Here is a 20,000-nt window from a genome sequence, read left to right as displayed (position 1 = left end):
AACACAGCACGACTCGGGCACCATTTTTTTTCCGTTTCCATTAGTCAGGTATGGCACGACACAGCATGGCATAGCTCGAAAACTAGTCCTCGTTTTTTTTGCAGGCTGAACCAAGCTCATGGGAATCCCATACGCCAGCACGTCCTCACTGGTGAATCAAAAATAATCATGAGGGACACCAGATCAACTCTCTTGGAGTGCTCTTTTGTTTGACATACTTTGATATTGAAATCGAAGGCAGAAATCAACATTTTAGTATCCTAATATGATGTTGCTGAAACTGTAGCCTGCTTCAATCGAGGAGATATGTTGGCCTTACGTTAAGTCAACTAGCCTACATAAAGTAATGCTACGTGACAACAACGCCAAAAACGTAACTCCAACCATACTCTGGGTCAGTGGTGTAGTCTACTTTTTTGTAGTGGGTATACTGTATATTTGAGCATTTTTTGAAGTGGGTATACTGTATATATTTGTGACATTCTAAATAATGGATCAATCAATTTTAAGTGGGTATGCTGAAATCCCTGAAATTTAGAAGTGGGTTTACTCCGTATACCCGCGTTCTACGTAGACTACACCACTGCTCTGGGTAACACGGTTTGTCATGGAAACCGGGCTAGCTTAACAGCACCACTCCACTCAACACGACAGGGCACAGCTGAGTCGTATGTGGAAAAAAGCCTGAAGTTCTCATTCAGCTTGTATGACTGCTCACCTGACCGTGCTCTCCTCCCTCATGTGCTGATGGCAGTGGAGTGGCAGGCAGTCCACCATTAGTCATGGATTCAGAATTAAATCTGGTTTACTGAAACATTCGCTTCTCCACAGCTGCAGCAAAAAAAAAGTGAAGAGTGAGTGAGCGAATGAGACAGTGTCTAATTATGCCATCGTCTCCTTTAATTGATGAACTGAATTCCCTTTTGTGAGAATGCAGCCTTCTCTGTCTTAAACTTTTGGAAGTTTGTTTTATGTAAATGAACAGTGACTTAATGAAGCAAACCGAATTAACTGAAGTATGAGACACAGAAGTGGAAACTGCAGCAGGAGCAGGAGCAGACCAGATGAGAGAGAGAGAGAGAGAGAGAGAGAGAGAGAGAGAGAGAGAGAGAGAGAGAGAGAGAGAGTGCCTCAGTGTTGGAGTGTGAGAGAAAAAGACCTAACCCCTTTAAATTGTCTCCAGAAGCCAGATGGCTGTCTCGTCTTGCATGAGATTAAAAGATGTTTCTAATTCACATAGCCTCTTCCCAAGCAAATTAATATCACAGGGCTAAATCGCTTTCTCTGTTTCAAAGCATGCCGTGGAAGGCACAGGAAGGAATTGAGAAATACAGTTTCTGTTGTTTTAGCCAAGGTAGGCTGGTTAGGTTAGAGGGGTAGGTTCAGCGATTGGCAAACTGCATTTGTGCCAGACTTTCACTAAATTGGCTCTAATGAGCTTAATTAGCTGAGTCTTTATTCATGTTCAGACAACTATTGATAAAAAGGTATATTAAGTGAACACGTACACCAGCGGTGGGGAACCTATGTCTCGAGGGCCGTTTACGGCCCCTGATATAATTTCAATGTTATACATCTTCACATGAAATATGACATATTTTGTAAAGGAATCTTGGAAATTACATTTGCATTACAATTATGCTATATTCAGGGGACCTAAATAAATTGGGGTCTGTTAATGGCTTGATGCTAACGCTGCCCATTTACTTCTAGTGATTATGCTAAGCTATGCTAATAATTCTGATCCAATAAATCTGAGTACTGAAAACACTGAGAAGAAAATGATATGCACATTCATGAATAATGCTTGGATATAAAGCAAATATGTGAAAATTTAAAAAAGGGTGGACTGTTCCTTTAAGGTGACTGCCTTCAATATACATAGGCCTAAAGTGCAAGGAGAAATCCTGGTTTGTGTTCATAGTACGGCCCTTGGAGGAATTTTAAGTGGCCCTTCAAATGAAAAAGGTTCCCCACCCCTGACGTACACCAACATCAGCTGATTTGGATTATCTGGTGCAGAGACTTACTCCGGCTGTCAGTGAATCCATATGTCCTCCTGTCATAGATTTTTTTTTAGTGCAATAACTTTTGAATGGCTGGGTTAATGGACTGTTCCTGAAAGTGACACATCAAATATGAATAAATAAGCTGATTGACATCCAGAAAGAAAATAAATGTGCATGAAAAGTCAGGTTGATAATTTATTTCGTAACAAACTGATATTAATTATGCTAAGGAACAATTATGTTAATGTATACTCATTGTTCATTGTTCACTGTCTTGCCAATAAAACAAATCTTTCCTTTTCAGTTGTTCTCAAAAAATCAGAGCCTTTGAAATTAAGTCTGATTTAATTTATCTTCGCGCTGTGTGATATAGCCTAATTTGTTGAATAATTAATGTCATCATAGAGTCTAAATATATCCTGTTCGTCACCATGTGATACTGTTGATGAATCATTTTCAACTATCTCATTAACTGAAATGAAAGCTATAGCTTTGATTACATGTAAACAACGACCCAAATTGGATTAAAAAACTATACGTTTAAAAAATATCCACATATGTGCCAGTAAATGGGGTCATGGGGTCCAGAAAAATCAGATAATGAATAGGGTTACCATATTAATGAGGTCCTGTGCCCAGCGAAAGAGGAAAGAAACCTACCCTGTAGTTGAAATGTTTGCCATAAGAAATGATATTGCCAGCAGAATTTTTTCAGAAGATAAAATGGTTCTGCTTTTGCCCCCCCCCCCCATTTAACAGCTGTATCTACAGTAGAGGTATAACAGCGGTTTTCAAAGTGGGGGCAGGGGACCCCTGGGGGGCCACGAGGGGGTCCTAGTGGGGGGCTTTACTTTAAAGGGACACTGTGCAGGAAATGGTCAAAAAAGGTACTGCAACTATGCTGCTCATTGAAACTGGGCTGCCTGATAGTGGTGGTAAGTATTCATGAAAAAGGTAACGTTAGTGAATGGGCAGCATGAATTCTCAAAATAAACCACTAAAAATCTCACTTTAATGCTGTAGATAAATGTGTCTTGCCAGGAGGAGTGTACAGTAAGTGAGGCCTGTTTTATGTGTGTGTTCTAACTCGAGCTAGCTCTAACTCTATCTCTAAATGGGTGTTGTCAGGAGGAGTGTCGTTGAGGTATGTGTTGAGTTTGTGTGTTGAATCTCTAGGCGAAATGTGGAAAAGGCATTGTTTGTATATCCGCCTTAAGACACGGCTTTATAAATTAGCTGTTACCAGAATGAGAATGACCAAGTCGTAATGTATTACTAAAGGCCCCGTGCATTGTCATAGTAGTGAAGTACTATAGTAGTTAACTTTCAATGTATATTACAGCGTGCCACAGGAGGTACGGTGCGCATTAAGGGGATAAAATACTGCATATATACTGTATAAATGTGTCTTGTCAGGAGGAGTGTCGTTGAGGTGTGTGTTGAGTTGTGTATTGTGTTGTCTCTCCAGGTGGAACGTGCTGGGTCTACAGGGGGCGCTGCTGAGTCGTCTGGTGGAGCCACTGTACCTGCACAGCCTGACGGTGGGCAGCCTGCGGCACACGGGCCACTTTTCCCGCGTGCTGAGTCAGAGGCTGGAGCGCCTGGGAGCCCTGCCTGCACCCTACCGTCGCAATCAGCCCCTTCTCAGCGGTATGCGCCTCACCCCCCTTCTGCATCCTCCTCCTCACCCCCCTTCTCCATCCTCCTCCTCACCCCCCTTCTCCATCCTCCTCCTCACCCCCTTCTGCATCCTCCTCCTCACCCCCCTTCTCCATCCTCCTCCTCACCCCCCTTCTCAGCGGTATGCGCCTCACCCCCCTTCTCCATCCTCCTCCTCCTCCTCACCCCCCTTCTCAGCGGTATGCGCCTCACCCCCTTCTCCATCCTCCTCCTCACCCCCCTTCTCAGCGGTATGCGCCTCACCCCCCTTCTCCATTCTCCTCCTCACCCCCCTTCTCCATCCTCCTCCTCACCCCCCTTCTCCATCCTCCTCCTCACCCCCCTTCTCCATCCTCCTCCTCCTCCTCACCCCCCTTCTCAGCGGTATGCGCCTCACCCCCCTTCTCCTCCTCCTCCTCCTCCTACCCCCTCTCCTTCTCCTCCTTCTCTTACCTCCTCTCCTCCTCCTCCTTCTCTTACCTCCTCTCCTCCTCCTCCTCCTCCTACCCACTCTCCTCCTCCTCCTACCCACTCTCCTCCTCTCCTCCTCCTCCTACCCACTCTCCTCCTCCTCCTTCTCTTACCTCCTCTCCTCCTCCTACCCACTCTCCTCCTCTCCTCCTCCTACCCACTCTCCTCCTCCTCCTTCTCTTACCTCCTCTCTTCCTCCTCCTCCTACCCCCTCTCCTCCTCCTCCTTCTCTTACCTCCTCTCCTCCTCCTCCTCCTCCTCTCCTCCACCTACCCACTCCTATTCACCCTCCTCCTCTCCTCCTCCTCCTACCCCCTCTCCTCCTCCTACCCACTCTCCTCCTCTCCTCCTCTCCTCCTGCCCACTCCCCTCCTCCTCCTCCTCCTACCCCCTCTCCTCCTCCTCCTTCTCTTACCTCCTCTCCTCCTCCTGCCCACTTTCCTCCTCTCCTCCACCTACCCACTCTCTTCCTCTCCTCCTCCTCCTACGCACTCTCCTCCTCCTCCTCCTACCCACTCTCCTACTCCTCCTCCTCCTGCCCACTTTCCTCCTCTCCTCCTCCTACTCCTCCTCCTCTCCTCCTCCACCTACCCCCTCTCCTCCTCCTGCTTCTCTTACCTCCTCTCTTCCTCCTCCTCCTACCTCCTCTCCTCCTCTCCTCCTCCTCTCCTCCACCTACCCACTCCTATTCACCCTCCTCCTCTCCTCCACCTACCCACTCCTATTCACCTCCTTCTCTTACATCCTCCTCTCCTCCACCTACCCACTCCTATTCACCCTCCTTCTCTTACCTCCTCTCCTCCTCCTCCTCCTCCTCTCCTCCACCTACCCACTCCTATTCACCCTCCTCCTCTCCTTCTCTCTTCATCTGTCTGTCCATTATCCTCATCCCACATGACTGAGCATCTCCAGTGCTGGGTACCAGGTTTAAGATGGGAATAGACTACCCAATTGGCAGACCCCCTATTTCGTATTTTACAATTTGTCGATGACATCTGTACATCAAACCTCCACATATTGGATTTTGGAGTTTACTCTATCCCTCTGGACATCTGAGTGCTCAAGCAGGGACTTCATAATCAGAGGGGTGGGTGGGGGTGGGGGGTGTAAGGTGGAAATGGTGGAACCCAGGGGCCCAAATGCAACATGGGCCCAAGCCACCCAGACGAATGAGAAATATAGAGAGGGAAAGGGGGCCCTCAGAGAGATGGCCCCAAATCTTAGGCCCAAAGTGGGAATCAATTCATAGCCCTGCATTTTGAGGTCACTAAATGAGAGCATATGAAATACTTTCATTGCCTATGTCATTTTTAGTGTAATTGGTTTCAGTTTAAACACCATACATCTTTTTCATCCCTCGTATCTGAATGTCCTCAGTGTTGAATGTCAGCATTTGGATGATGTGCGATGATGACTGATTTTGAGTGGATGTCAAATCTGGATGACATGGATCAATGCCAGGGAGTGCCAACAAATAATCTGTGAATAGCCTCTCAGCTGTCAACAACATTAATATAGAGTTAAATAAGAGACTTCATTTGATAAAAGACCTTCTATCCCATAAAACAAAAGGGTAGTTCCTCGCGCTTCTGCTTTATCATCTGGTGCATCGACGGGAGAGAGGCAGGAAGTCTTCACTTGAAGGACAACATCGGAGCAGCACAGATGTAATTCTTTGTGTTTTTCATTCAAGTGCACAACATGACTAACGTTTAGATGGTTAGACCATCTTCATCAGAGTCCAGGTGGATTGGTAAATGTTTGGGAAACAGTGATGTAGACAAAAAGACAAATCAACACTATCAAAAACATCTTATCAATCAAATCAAATCAATCAAAGACAAATCAACACTATCAAATACATCTTATCAGCATTTCCAAATAGTTAATTTACCACAAATGCCATGACTAGGCATGCATGCAGCAGTGTCCAAGGTTTTTTTCTTTTTTAGTTCACCTCTGGGAGAGCTGGGAGGTCAGAGGAGGGGACGACCGTCCATCCCCAACAAATCAATGTAATCACCGAGGTCCTTATCTTATTCAATTCAGCAGCCATGCCAGAGGGGAGGAGGAAGGGAGGAGAGGAGAGGAGAGGAGAGGAGAGGAGGAGGGGGTTCCATTCATGGCTCCTCTCTCTCGCTGTAGCCTGCGGTCTCACATCAGTCTGCCCTCTACCTTTCACTGGCCCCATTGATGAGGTCTGCGCTCTCTTTGTCTCCTGTCCCTTGTTCTGGAAAACGAGAGAGAGGAAGAGAGAGAGAGAGAGAGAGAGAGAGAGAGAGAGAGAGAGAGAGAGAGAGAGAGAGAGAGAGAGAGAAAATGGGGCTTGGTTATTTTAAAGGCCTGAGCTGTCATAAAAGAGCTCCCAAGTTCCTGGAGGATCCGTCTTATCGCAGGAGAGAGGGAGAGAGAAATTGGCAACTTGGGCGCTCAGCTAAGCACGTCAATAGATGTCCTTCAGGAAAGGGTTGGGCGCGTCCTCTGGTGCGATTCACTCGCTATCGCGTAAAAAAGTGCAGACTTTCCAAGACTGCAACGGCTTTGAACGACACTGAACTTACTAAAGTATTTTCTTCCATGTTCACTTCCTCCTTTATTCCTGTTGAGTACTTTTTGTCACTCAGGTAACACCATTGTCAGTAGATATGAATTACTCTCAATGGGTAACACACATACATGCTATAATACAGTGGTTCTCAACCTTTTTTGAGCCTGCCAACCAATTCCCTCCCCACCCCCACCCCACCCCACCCCAAGTGTTCTGAAATGTAAAAAAAAAACGAATGTCTCCCAATTGCAACTAAGCTCCGCCCCCTCTCAGCTGTATCCTTCTCAACACCCCCCCTAGGGTTCCCAAACTCCGCCTGGGGGCTGTAGAGCCCCCGTTGAGAAACACTACTATAATAGGTACAATATCACTATCAATCCAGTGAGCTCTCAGCAAAGAGGTTCAACATCAGTCTAAACCAGTCAAAAGAACAATGCATGGCGATTGATCAGGAGCACCAGCATAAATGATCAAATCCCACCAGTAACAGCAGTGATATATAAAACTCTGAAATAATTGAGCGCGTTAAATGAGCCATGAAAATGGTTCCGAGATATTGAATATGAAAAAGTTTAAAAGTCTTCTGTGTGATTATCGCACGCTGGCAGCTCATTCAGTCCATGTCCAATTCTGCCACCCCAGAGAATAAATGTTACTGAGATGCAGAGATGTATGTGTGAGGACTGGCTGAAGTTTTATCAGCCATAATCTACAGTGTAAGATTAATTTAGGGAAGATCTGGTCTGCATGGAGGAAAGCTCCTCTGAAATGATTAAACCTGTCAATTATTGCATTTAAATTAATATATGTTAACAATTAGAATAGCTGTAGACTTATTTTTTGAGAAATTACCATACAACAAAAATAAAATGTATTGTCTGCAAAACATGCTTATCAGTTCATTCCGAGTGATAGACCGCCCTAAAACCATCAGCGATTGTCATGGATGTGACTGATTTTCTGGGGAAGTCATTTAAAGGACCACATTTTTATTCACCCATCTCTCCACTACTATTACAAACCACTAGCAGCTTTTCTGTGTCTTGATTGCACATTTCCCCCTCCCATATTCCCAACAAAGTGCTCTCTTCTTTTGGGGTGACTCTTTAAATAATGCAGGGAAAGATTTCCGTCAGATGAAAAGGCCTGCTTTTCAGCAGATAATGACGAGATATCTCCATCATAGACCATGCATTGCCTCTCATGGCACGAGGCATATAATAACCATAATGCAGAGATTCATTCATTTCTCTTGAAGTGTTTGCTTGTAGCTGTCGACGATGGCACAATAGACATGGTTTTCTTGTCTTGAACTGAACTGGTAGCCACGAGCCTGAAAGAAATATATACGCCAGCCGAGGAGGTGGTGTGTGTGTGTGATTGCTGGAGAACAGTCGGTGCAGAACATCCTGATTGTGGGGCTATTACTCCCCGACGCGGGGAAGCTCACCTCAGTCACCATGATTATGGCTATTTCACACCACTGCACTGGCACACATCCGGCTCATAACTGCTAATCAGACGGATTGGTTCAAGTGTAGGGTACCCATAGCAGCTCTGTAGGTCTTGCTTACTATGTTCTGGTTATGGTAGGCTACGCTATACGTAGATTACAGTCGTTTCATAACAGTGGGCTTGGCAAAAAAATGTAGTCTGAAATATTACTTTCTCAATCAGGAAGACGCTGACAGCATTTGCAGCTTTATATTTATAAAGACATTATATGTATATAAGACATTTATTAAGAAATGAGCATTCCTCACAAACACTATAACAATTAGTCAATATTAGAGTACAATAAGGGTATAAAGGTACACTATGAGTGCATCCCAATATGTGACCTTGCCTCCTCCACTTGCCTCCTCCACTTGCTTCCCGTCATGATGACATCACTGACAACAGCATTATATTTCAATATCTTGCAAAAGCTCAATTGTAAAGTTTTTTTCTCATTTGCAATTGGGATGGTGAATGAAAAACAGTCCCTCAAAAGTTGTTGTGGCGAGGCTGACAGCTGGGAAACTTTATCGTTTTCTCCACGGAGGAGGGGCCAGGAGGCGGGACGAGGAGACAAGCACAAGTGGAGGAGGCAAGGACACATATTGGGATGCACCCTATATTAACAGCTGTAACGCCCTCTTGGTCGAGCTGTTTAGTGGGGGGGTCATCCCTATGTTCACCGGGTCCTATGTTCCCCGCTACCGGGGAACTTAGAACCCTTTTTTCAAAAAAGGGTTCTATGTTCCCTGTTACTTCTAAGTAGACTGCTGCCGCATGGCGAGCGCATATTGTTGCTCAGGTTCCGGTTAGGGTTAGGGTTTTCCCAAGTTCCCCGGCCCCATACAAAGACTGGGGAACATAGGACCCGGGGAACACAAGTATGCTCCCGTTTAGTCTTGGGAGACTTTTTGGTACGTGAAGTTATCAATGTGTGTGTGTGTGTGTGTGTGTGTGTGCGTGCGTGCGTGCGTGCGTGCGTGCGTGCGTGCGTGCGTGCGTGCGTGCGTGCGTGCGTGCGTGCGTGTGTGTGTGTGTGTGTGTGTGTGTGTGTCCTGCAGGTGTGAGCAGCAGCGAGTGTCGGCCGGCGGGGAAGTCTCCGTGCGTCAGCGTGAACTGGTCGGCAGGCGATGTGCATCTGGAGGTCCTCAACGCCTCCACGGGCAAGAGGAAGGACTCCGGGGCGCCCTCGCGACTCTGCAAGCACGCACTCTTCACGCGCTGGGCCAGGCTCTGCCGGAGGGTAAGACCAACACATACATTCTGGACACACTTCATTGCACATACAGTGCCCTCCATAATTATTGGCACCCCTGGTTGAGATGTGTTTTTTAGCTTCCAATTATTTTATTTTTTTTCTAAATAATATGGGACCTTAATGGAAAAAAAGAGAAAAATCCAACCTTCAATACAAGTGCATTTATTCAGTGGGGAAACAATCCCACATAAAGAAATAATTATTTGACATCAAATAATGTGTGTCACAATTATTAGCACCCCTGGTGTTAATATTTTGTACAACCCCCTTTTGCCAACAAAACAGCACCTAATCTTCTCCTATAATGTTTCACAAGAGGGGAAAAGACAGAAAGAGGGATCTTCAGCCATTCCTCTTTGCAGAATCTCTCTAAATCATCCAGAGACCTGGGTCCTCTCCTCTGTACTCTCCTCTTCAGCTCACCCCACAGGTTCTCAATGGGGTTGAGGTCAGGGGACTGAGATGGCCATGGGAGGAGCTTGATTTTGTGTCTGGTGAACCATTTCTGTGTAGATTTGGCCATATGTTTAGGGTCATTGTCTTGCTGAAAGACCAAGTGACGACCCAGCTTCAGCTTTCGGGCAGAGGGCAACAGTTTTTGATTTAAAATGTCCTGGTATTTCAAAGCATTCATGATGCCATGCACCCTAACAAGGTTCCCAGGGCCTTTGGAAGCGAAACAGCCCCACAGCATCACTGACCCACCCCCATACTTCACAGTGGGTATGAGGTGCTTTTCAGCATGCGCATCTTTCGTGGTACGCCAGACCCACTTAGAGTGTTTGTTGCCAAAAAGCTCAATCTTGGTCTCATCTGACCAAAGCACACGGTCCCAGTTGAAGCCCCAATACCGCTTGGCGAACTCCAGACGCTTGCGTTTATGATTGTGAGTGAGCTAAGGTTTTCTCCGTGCATGCCTCCCAAACAGCTTGTTGGCGTGTAGACAGCGCCTGGTGGTTGATTTTGTGACCCCAGGATGCTACCATTTGTTGTAATTCTGTAACAGTGAGCTTTGGAGATCTTTTGATTTCTCTTACCATCCTCCTCACTGTGCGTGGTGGCAAAATAAACTTGGGTCCTCGTCCAGGCTTGTTTACCACTGTTCCAGTTGTTTTGAACTTCTTAATTATTCCTCTCACAGTGGATATGGGCAGCTGCAGTTGAGTGGCAATCTTCTTGTAGCCTCTGCCTGACCTGTGAATGTCGACGCACATCTGCCTCACTTGTATGCTGTGTTCCTTTGTCTTTCCCATGTTTAAGAGTGGATAAGAGAAATGGCCTCGGTGTCACGTCATATTTATACCCCAGGGAAACAGGAAGTGATGAATTACTAATTAAATGTTCCTACATACTCTGGTAAACTTTGTAAACTACTGTAGAAATGACAGAAATGCTTCAATTATATTTATTTCCTGGGAATTGTTAAGGGTGCCAATAATTGTGGAACAGGTGATTTAAGTAAGGGTTAACGTTCGGCGAGAAGGTCGCTACCGTGGAATAGCAGCACGACAGAGAGAATCTTTAGACCCCGACCCGCTTATTATATGGATATACTTAAATGATTCACACATGCGGGGACATTTCTTTAGACCTATTTAATGTTAAGATTGTTGCTGCGCAAAACAAAACAGTGCCGTTGTGGAACACCGCTAGGCAACAGCTAGGTAGGCTAGCCAGGACAACAGGTGGTGTTGTCTATCACAGCAGCTGATTAGAGTGACAAAAGACCGGACCCCCTGCGGAGTGATATGAAACATTCGCTTTAGCCACTGACTTGTATACAAGCCAGTGGCTTTAGCAGTGAACGTCTTGTTGCCATTGACAGCGGTAGCCAGGACAACGGGTGCTGTCTATCACAGCAGCTGATTAGAGTCTTGTTGAAAAGTCGCTTTAGCAGTGAAAAGTCTTGTTGCCATTGACAGCGGTCTGTTATAGACCAACCCGTCCGTTATCGAAAAATAACAGACGTCCGAACGTTGGGGAGCCCCGTTGAAATGAATGGAGCATTCGACAGATGACGTCACAACCATATAATAATGAAAAATAATTATTTTTTAGTGATTTAGGGATTTTTTTATTTTCTTACAATTCATTTGAGTTGAAGGCTACATTTTCCTACAATTTTCAGTGTGACAGTATTCTTCTGCAATAAACACTGAATTTATTTTAAGGCTTTTAACACATCTCAACCAGGGGTGCCAATAATTATGGAGGGCACTGTATTTACATACACACACATGTTCTTTTTCCCTTTCTCCTCTTCTCTCTCTCTCTCTCTCTCTCTCTCTCTGTCTCTCTCTCTCTTTCTCTCTCTCTCTCTCTCACACGCACACACACACACACACACACACACACACACACACACACACACACACACACACACACACACACACACACACACACACACACACACACACACACACACACACACACACTAAGCCCATATTGCACCATCACCTTGTTGCACCACATCCCATGGTTCAACCAGAAGTCCATTCTAGGCAAGTAATGAACTTTCCAAAGTTGTAGCACTGTGCTCTCTGGATTCAGGATTAGCATGTGCTGTAGGTGAACCGAGCACGCCTTACCTGCTACTGTAGGTGAACTTAGTTAGTATGCCTTACCTGCCACTGTAGGTGAACCGAGCACGCCTTACCTGCCACTGTAGGTGAACTTAGTTAGCATACCTTACCTGCCACTGTAGGTGAACTTAGTTAGCATACCTTACCTGCCACTGTAGGTGAACTTAGTTAGCATACCTTACCTGCTACTGTAGGTGAACTTAGTTAGCGTACCATACCAGTATTGTAGTTCCTGTATCGTCAGTTTTCTTGTTGATGCCTTAAGGCTGTACCTTAACACTTCATCTCTTCGCTACATGGTGTAAAATGACACTGAATTAAGCAGCTGAGATTATATCAGCCGCTGTAGTCGTTTAGTGTGAAATGCACTGTGTGAGGTGAGGTGTGAGTCTGTTAATGTCTTTGATTTCTCTTTGTACTAAAATCTGAATCAATGTTTCAATTTGCTTTTAAGGTGAGAAAGCACACTTTTACACTCCCAAGCTACTTACGGTTTATTTATTTTATATTGCATAGCCTACTGTATATAATATAATCTGCCGTTTGTGCTTACAGTCAAATAAAAACCTCAACATTGAAATAATTTGTATTTGTAAATACAAATTGATGTTTTTGAAGAGAACCATTGAATGATTTTCTCATTGAAGATGCTCTGTCAGTTGTGAACAGTTGGGTATATCAGAGCAAACAGTAATCTGCAAAGAAAGTTATTTTTCTCATCTGCTCCTTTCTTTCTTTCTTTCTTTCTTTCTTTCTTTCTTTCTTTCTTTCTTTCTTTCTTTCTTTCTTTCTTTCTTTCTTTCTTTCTTTCTTTCTTATTCTCTCTCTCTCTCCCTCTCTCTCTCTATGTGTGTGTGTTGCAACAAAGAAAATGCACAAAAGCACAGAGAATGTTCAATTGCTTGTGAAATTTAAATGGGGAGATTACACAGCTGTTGAAGTTCCCCGTTTGTGCCGGCTCATTCGTTTTGTTTTGCTCTCTGTCTCTGCCTCACAATCAAACCTCTCCTGTTTTTTTTTTTCTTTCTCTTTTCCCTCTCTTCGTCTGTCGCAACTCATCTATGCATCATTCCCCTTCCATAGCCACCAAACTCTCTCCTCCTCTGTCTCTCACCGCATTCGGGGTGAAGCAAAAACGATCAAAACGGAGCGAATTGATGCAGTGCACAAGCTCGCTCAAAATTTACATTGCATTCTGGTTAGAATATCGCAGCTGACTGCATGCTCTGCATCAAATTAGCTCGGCTTTGATTGTTTTTTTTTTTTTGCGCCATCACAAACGAAGCGACTCTCTCTCTACAATTTAGGCATGTGCCTTTCTGATTCGTTTGCCAGTTTTATGTTTCCGATGTTGGGAGCATTTCGAAACAAAATCCAACCAACTCTGTTGACATGGCAACAAATGTATTGGATCTTGACTCTCTCGCATCTCTCTCTGCCTCTGTCTCCAGTTAAATGTCCGCACGGCATCAGCGCTGCCCAGAGGTCACGACGGTGGCGAGTCTCAGTCCGAGGTGCTGTACGGCGAGGCCAAACGGGCGGCGGCCCGCTACCAGACTGTCAAGCAGCGCTGGTTCCGCTCGCTACAGGAGACGGGCCTGGGCACCTGGGTGCGAAAGCCGCCCGAACAGGATCAGTTCCTGCCTGGAGTCTGAGTCTGGTGAAACTTTGAGGGGGTGCAGCAGCAAAAGGGATGTAAGGGAGGATGGGGGAGGGGGGGGGGGGGGGGGGGGGGGGTTACTGTGTGACAGACTACCTCTGTTGTCCTTTTCTGGTGGTCTGTCCCTGGTAGAACGTGTGGAAATTCACGTCCACAGTTTTGATGGCTGACAATAAGAGCCGAGTTATGTGTGAAAGAGGGAAAGGGGGATCAGCTGACCTCAATATTGTTTTTAGAAATATCAGTAGTTTCCAAAAGCCCTTGGAACCATCTTAATTCTGCATACAATGTAGAGGGACTAAGGGGTCAGTTTGAACCTATCAGAACACACAAAACCCACTTTACCTCCAGTTTCGTAAACCTAAAAACATTCTTAGATTAATGGCATTGAATGCAGATCTGGACACCATTTGGGTTTTATTAATTCAAGAAAATGTATCCCGATTTTGTATCACGGCCATCCGATCAGCCAGGGTCAGTTGGAATGAAGTATCAGTTCCAATGCTCCCCTTACAAGCCCACCAGGGGTCCGTATCTCGAAAGCGTCTTTGCTAACAACGGTAGCAACGTCCTTCGTAAGAGCGTCTCAACTCTCTCTCGACAGCGACGCTCACCACTAAATCCAAGGGAACGGTAAGACGGTCTTAAGATGGTCTTAAGACGGTCTTAAGACGGTTAGCAACGGCAAGAATCGAGAAACGGACCCCAGGCCTGTTCAGCCAAGTAGCTTGTGGAAGCATAACAGGACAGACTACTGTAGATCTACTAGTGCTGAAGTTCTACGTCCAAGACAGGCACTACGTTGCCAGTGTCTCCCCTTCTTCCTCCCTTTACCTCAGTTCCCCCAACCTCTCTCTCTCTCTTTACCCTTTACCCTTACCTTTTGCCTTTTGTAGACAGTGTGTGTTATAACCTTCACCAAAGCGAGGCAGATGCCTTCTAGTCATCAGCTGTTGTGGAAGACATGTGGCCCCCTATCGAGCGTTAGCTACAGTGGCCAATTAAAGGGCCTGTCTGTATGATGCCAGGCAACATGCAACAAACACAACACAACACAACCAGCACAAACACCTCCCCTCTCCACTCCACTTTTTGACACACATTCACATGCACAGGTGTAGTAAGCACATTAAGCAATCACACATACGACTCTCAGAACTGACTCCACTGACTCCCTCACGTCACGTCACGCACACAGTTCCAGATAAACAACAACGATTTTCACATTTTAAGGCAAATTAATTCACTTCAGTTTCTTTTTTTTTGCTCAGCACAGTGAGGGACAAAAGGTCTGGAGACCATCAGGAAGGGGTTTGGTGTTGGGGTGCAGAGGTGACTAGGGTAACCCAGACCCATGGAATTCAGAGTTGTGACAACAGGAAGTCGGTTGGTGACATGATTCTTGTAGATTCAAGTAATTCTAGGCAGCGGCTTTCTTTTTGCTAGAGACAAACACTGAACCACTACATCCACTACACAACACTACAACAAGCAAAGACGAAGTGAAAATGAAGGAAATTGAATTACATTTATCTTTACTGCTAACTTCCTGGAACTATTCTGGAACTATGTCAATGGCAATCTGGTTGTCAAAGGCTCCGTGAGCCGCCATCTTTGTGTGAGAATGGATCACTGATGTAAATGGGATCGGCCTAACTCTTACTTCCATGGTTCTGAGGTAACCTAAAATGGTGTCACTGAAGTGGGCTGTACCTCTGAAAGCCTTTTCTTTGTAACAGTACAATAATACAGAGCTTTAATGACACCGCATTCTCACAAATTCAGTCCTCACACCTTCAGCAGGTTGCTTTTCTTTTTTTTTCCTTTCCCTGCCCCATGTTCAGTTTCAACCCCCCTTTTTTAACACTGATTGTAGGGCCACTAAGAGTTATCGACTGGGAAAGCAGAAAGAAAAGCTTCGTAGAGTCTGCGGATCAAGCGGGTAACACAAAGACACAAATAAAAGCCCAACCGAGCTTCCCACAAAGTGTCAGTGTGTAGTCAAATCCACTGGGCATGTCTTAGAGACCCTGTAGGTAAAAAAAACCATCTACAGTAATAATAGGTCCCCGAAATAAAAGTCTAATGCCTATAGTAATGTTGTATGCTTACTACCTTAGATTTTAAGAATGAAAAACAAAAATGTGTGAATAGTTCTCTTCTTTTCCTTTTCTCCCTTCACTCATGTGACCATAATCATATTATTATTATTATTGCTTTGTGAGTTATTTTCTTCAGGAATAAATAGAGTTGAATCTTCACCTTCATATACTTGTAGGTAGATAGCACAAAAATGCTCCACTGAGGCCCCCTAGTGGTGACTTATCTACCTTGTAGATCTGTCATGGATATTAGCTTACCCATATTTAAAAAGAAATTGATGACACCCCCAAGTTTTAGCGTCCTCATTACCAACCTTTCATGTTACTTTCTGTTGCGTCACGTGTTTGCATTTGTTTTTGTTTTTGTTTTATTTATGTATGTCAACTATGCTTTAATGTGTGTATTACTGTGCAGCACGGAACTCATCCCACCTTTCTTGACAGATTTTATTTTTTAGAAAGTATGCAATACAGACACTAAGGTCATTGCGCCTTTGGCAATTGACCCTTCAAGTGACTGTGAATGATTAAGATAAATTGTGCAAAAGAAAAGACACATCCTCATTATCAAATCGCCCGCTAAAACATTTGACGTAGTTTCATATTAACTCTCTGCTGTAAAAAGTGCTGATATGAACAAACTTTAAATTTCAAGTCAGCTTGTTGTATGGCTCGTTTGCACTGGCTTGACTTGCACATACTGCAAACAGTGTACAAGCAAACGTGTCCAAGGAGAAACAACATGAATAAGAACTCATGCAACATGTTGCCTTCATTTTTGTTGGTTCATAGAAGGTCTTTTTGAAGTGAAATTATTATTTTTTAATAAAATGTTTCTGGACTGCATCTTATTCATTGTGTTAACACAAAATATGGCATTCATACAAATGTACTTTTGTTACACAAATTTAGTTTTGTTACGAGTTGTATGATGTCTCAGAAATCATAAATATATTGGAAGAATCACCCATGCAGACCAATTTAGGTTGCTATGTAAGCAGATAGGCCTTTTAAGTCATGGCATGATTGAATGGCAATACTGTAATATTTCTTGTATATTTGTAATATACTCCAATTGTAAAAAGTGATAAAAGTTAAATCAGATTCTAAGTCAGAGTTAAGGTGTACATTTTAACACAGAAAATGTGCTGCTACAGTCTGTACATTGCACCTCAGTAATTCCTGAAAGTGAATGTTTGTTAATGTGAATAAAAATAATATAAAAACCAGATGTGTTCATGTCTTCATATTTTCAGACTTTTAAAAAGAATGCCATAGATATTTTGAAAGAGGCACAGTGTAATATTTTAGCAGTTTCTTTCCAGAATTCATGCTGCCCATTCACAAATGTTACCTTTTTTCACAAATACCCCTTTTTTTACCCCTACTATCAAATTCTAAGTAGCCTATTCATTATGACTGGGAAAATGGCACTTTTCATACATGAAACGTTGGATCTTCTCCATTGTATGCCATCTCGATTTTGCAGAAATAGACATTTTTACCTACAAAACTCACTGCGTTACTGTGTCATATTAGTAAATATTAGTTCATTATTTAGTAAATATTCATGAAAAGATCAAATTTGCCAATGGACAGCACAGACATGATATGAGCATCATAGTTGCAGTACCTATTCTGGCTACAATCATATATAATGCACCTTTATATATAGCTACATAGGGTTATATGCAATATGTCTGATTGGGGCAGCATGAATTTCAAAACGTTTTGCTCGGTTTGTGCACAGTAGATACCGCGTGGCGTTTGCTGCCTATGTATTGGAAGCAATACACACACAACAGGCTGTACCAGTTTCGGGTCAATAAAACAACACTCACATCCCATCAGCACATATGTGGAATGAGACAAGATCAGAAGGTTATGTTTTTGTCAGTTTATTTATTGGTTGATTAGCTGGCATGCAATAACATGCCGTTGCATGGATGTATCATTCTGAGATTTGGCCAGTATGTTTACAATGACTCATCCTGATTAAATTGGGGAGCTAATATGAGCTGACAATGGAGGGTTCCCCTTCACAAGAGCTCTTTCACTTATACTTTGTTGGTTGGAGAGGTGGTAACACAAAATCACTCACACACACACACACACGCATAGTTTTCAGCAGTGTAACGACACCTTTTGTCAGAGTCCAAACAGCTAAACAAAATCACACAGACACAGACACAACACCTTTTGTCAGAGTCCAAAAAGCAAACATTTTATTGGAATTTACAAGCCGCTGATTGCACATGTGTACATTCTGCTTGTGGAACAGATAATGTGTCATTATATTTTTCATAGACTTTAGGATACATACAACACAACCACCCATTCAGGGTACTCTCAGCTTTAAGGTAATTTATTTACATTTTCTTAACTTCATGGCTACCTACATCTTTTGAGGGGCATTTCAGACAGCCACTTCCCTGGCTATGTCAACTCTGTGCAAGAGCTAAATCTAAGTGTGTAAGTGTTGTTTTTCTTCTGGGATAAGGAACCCAGAAGACTCATTAGATTAGAGTTTACATAGCTGGGAAAGACACTTAGCACACACACTTGGAATACCCCCTTTACTTTCTTACACATCATACACAAGTTAACAAACTGAATCAAGTGTCTTTTGTGGGGTTTACTTGTATTTTCACAATCCAACAGGGCAGTGGAGCGCAAGTCTCTGAATGGAAGTCGCTCTCAGATACTCTTAGAAGTACATGTACATGCAAGTCCAAGTACACCGTTCACCATTATCCCAGTTTGAGTTACCTCAGTCAGGGATAAACCAGAGCATGGACGCCTTTGTCTTATAAAATAAAATAAAGCCATTCAGTTGCTCTATTTCAAGATTTACCACATTTTTGTGAACATATCGAGGTAAGGGACGCTTCACAAAAGCAGGCCATGACCAAAGACTTCTGTAGCAGGGTTCCAATAAGCTGACAATTAGTCTAACAGCCATACAGCAGACTGTTATAAGGTCTTTGAAGGTACATTCCTTGTATTTAAAGGATGCTTTTAACTATAATTTACCCCGAATGTGAATATTTTCTTTTTCTTACGAGCATGGCATGTCCAAAGTAAACCGGTCTGATCTGTGTGAAGCTGCCAATGGCACAGACTTGTAAAAACATGAATAGCTGACCTTTTGAAAGACTCGTGGAGCACTTGTAAATCATAGCTGAAAGACCTCAGAGAATATATGTCCATTTTATTTCAAACATCTACAACAAGAAATATCTTGCCCAACATTGGAAGGGACTAAGCACGGAACATACGATCACCGGCAGGCCCTGCTAAAGTTTAGGCCATAGAACTCTCCTTCCCAGAATCACAAGAGAACCTGAACATATCTGAAGAACATGCACACAAGAAGTTCATTTGGAAATCTGTGTATTGATTAGCTTGAGTTGAACACTTAGGGCTAAGGCCTTAGCTCTCTATATAGGAAACACAGGTGTTTGACCAGTCCTACATGACTTGCACTTTTTTAAAAACAGTGATAACACATCGGTAAACATCAAAGAACTGCTTATCCGGCACAGTGTAACAAGGTGTTAACAGTAGCATATACAATGTGAATCCAGCCCCTAGCACTCCCGCTACAAAGCAGCCCGACTGTATTCTCTTGCAGTGAACGTGAGACAGCACATAATTGGTCCAACAAGCTTTCTTCAGCGCATTCTAAAATGTCTGGCATCAAACAGCGAAAGACTAAGGACTTGATTGTGCATGGCACACCCTCAACTACCATCATGTTAAACTCTCACATGGTCGGAACCCCTACATTGTCTCATTCCTGTGATTAAGACGAAGCCATGCTTAGTGTATATTTACCGAAAAACATCACTTTCTCCTCTACTGTTTGCTAACTGATGAGAACACAGCAAGTGTTATTTTCACAGGATTTGCAACCTTGATTTGTACTGTAACCCACCGGCTCATCCTAAAACAAAGTGTTACTTCCTTGACAATCTTCAACGAGGCTTAAGTGAGTGCCTTCACGTAAGTGCAAGGCAGAAAATTCTTCACAGCTGAATGTATATAACTGGTGAAATTGAACTCCAAGGAAAACAAAAAAAAGAACTTCACCAACTGGCACTTATAAGCAACAAAAAGGATTTTCTTTTGTACATTAGTACTGTTCACTTCTTCTAATGGCCAAGTAATTCTACTACAGCATAAATGAAATTCATCTCTACACAACATTGTAG

General features: G+C 43.7%; 2 protein-coding genes across 6 annotated transcripts in view; one reads left to right on the top strand and one right to left on the bottom strand.

Annotated features, from left to right (window-relative positions):
• The window catches only part of adarb2 (adenosine deaminase RNA specific B2 (inactive)), a 211,523-nt gene extending 197,834 nt beyond the window's left edge, over window positions 1–13,689 (top strand). Inside the window, exons 10-12 of the mRNA XM_063206061.1 lie at window positions 3,478–3,659; window positions 9,246–9,427; window positions 13,476–13,689. Coding sequence (XP_063062131.1) covers window positions 3,478–3,659; window positions 9,246–9,427; window positions 13,476–13,679 — 568 coding nt within the window. The 3' untranslated portion in view covers window positions 13,680–13,689. The remainder of the gene's footprint in view (window positions 1–3,477; window positions 3,660–9,245; window positions 9,428–13,475) is intronic.
• Window positions 13,690–18,135: 4,446 nt separating this feature from the next.
• Window positions 18,136–20,000, bottom strand: part of wdr37 (WD repeat domain 37) — a 32,838-nt gene continuing 30,973 nt past the window's right edge. For all 5 annotated transcript variants that reach the window (XM_063206518.1, XM_063206519.1, XM_063206521.1 and 2 more), the window contains one exon: window positions 18,136–20,000. This exon is cut by the window's right edge and continues 1,024 nt beyond it. The gene's annotated coding sequence lies outside the window, so the exon portion shown is untranslated.

This window comes from Engraulis encrasicolus, chromosome 9 (assembly GCF_034702125.1).
Source record: "Engraulis encrasicolus isolate BLACKSEA-1 chromosome 9, IST_EnEncr_1.0, whole genome shotgun sequence".
Lineage (NCBI taxonomy): Eukaryota > Metazoa > Chordata > Actinopteri > Clupeiformes > Engraulidae > Engraulis > Engraulis encrasicolus.
Note: the sequence above shows the minus strand (reverse complement) of the source record. Positions and strands in the feature narration are given on the sequence as shown.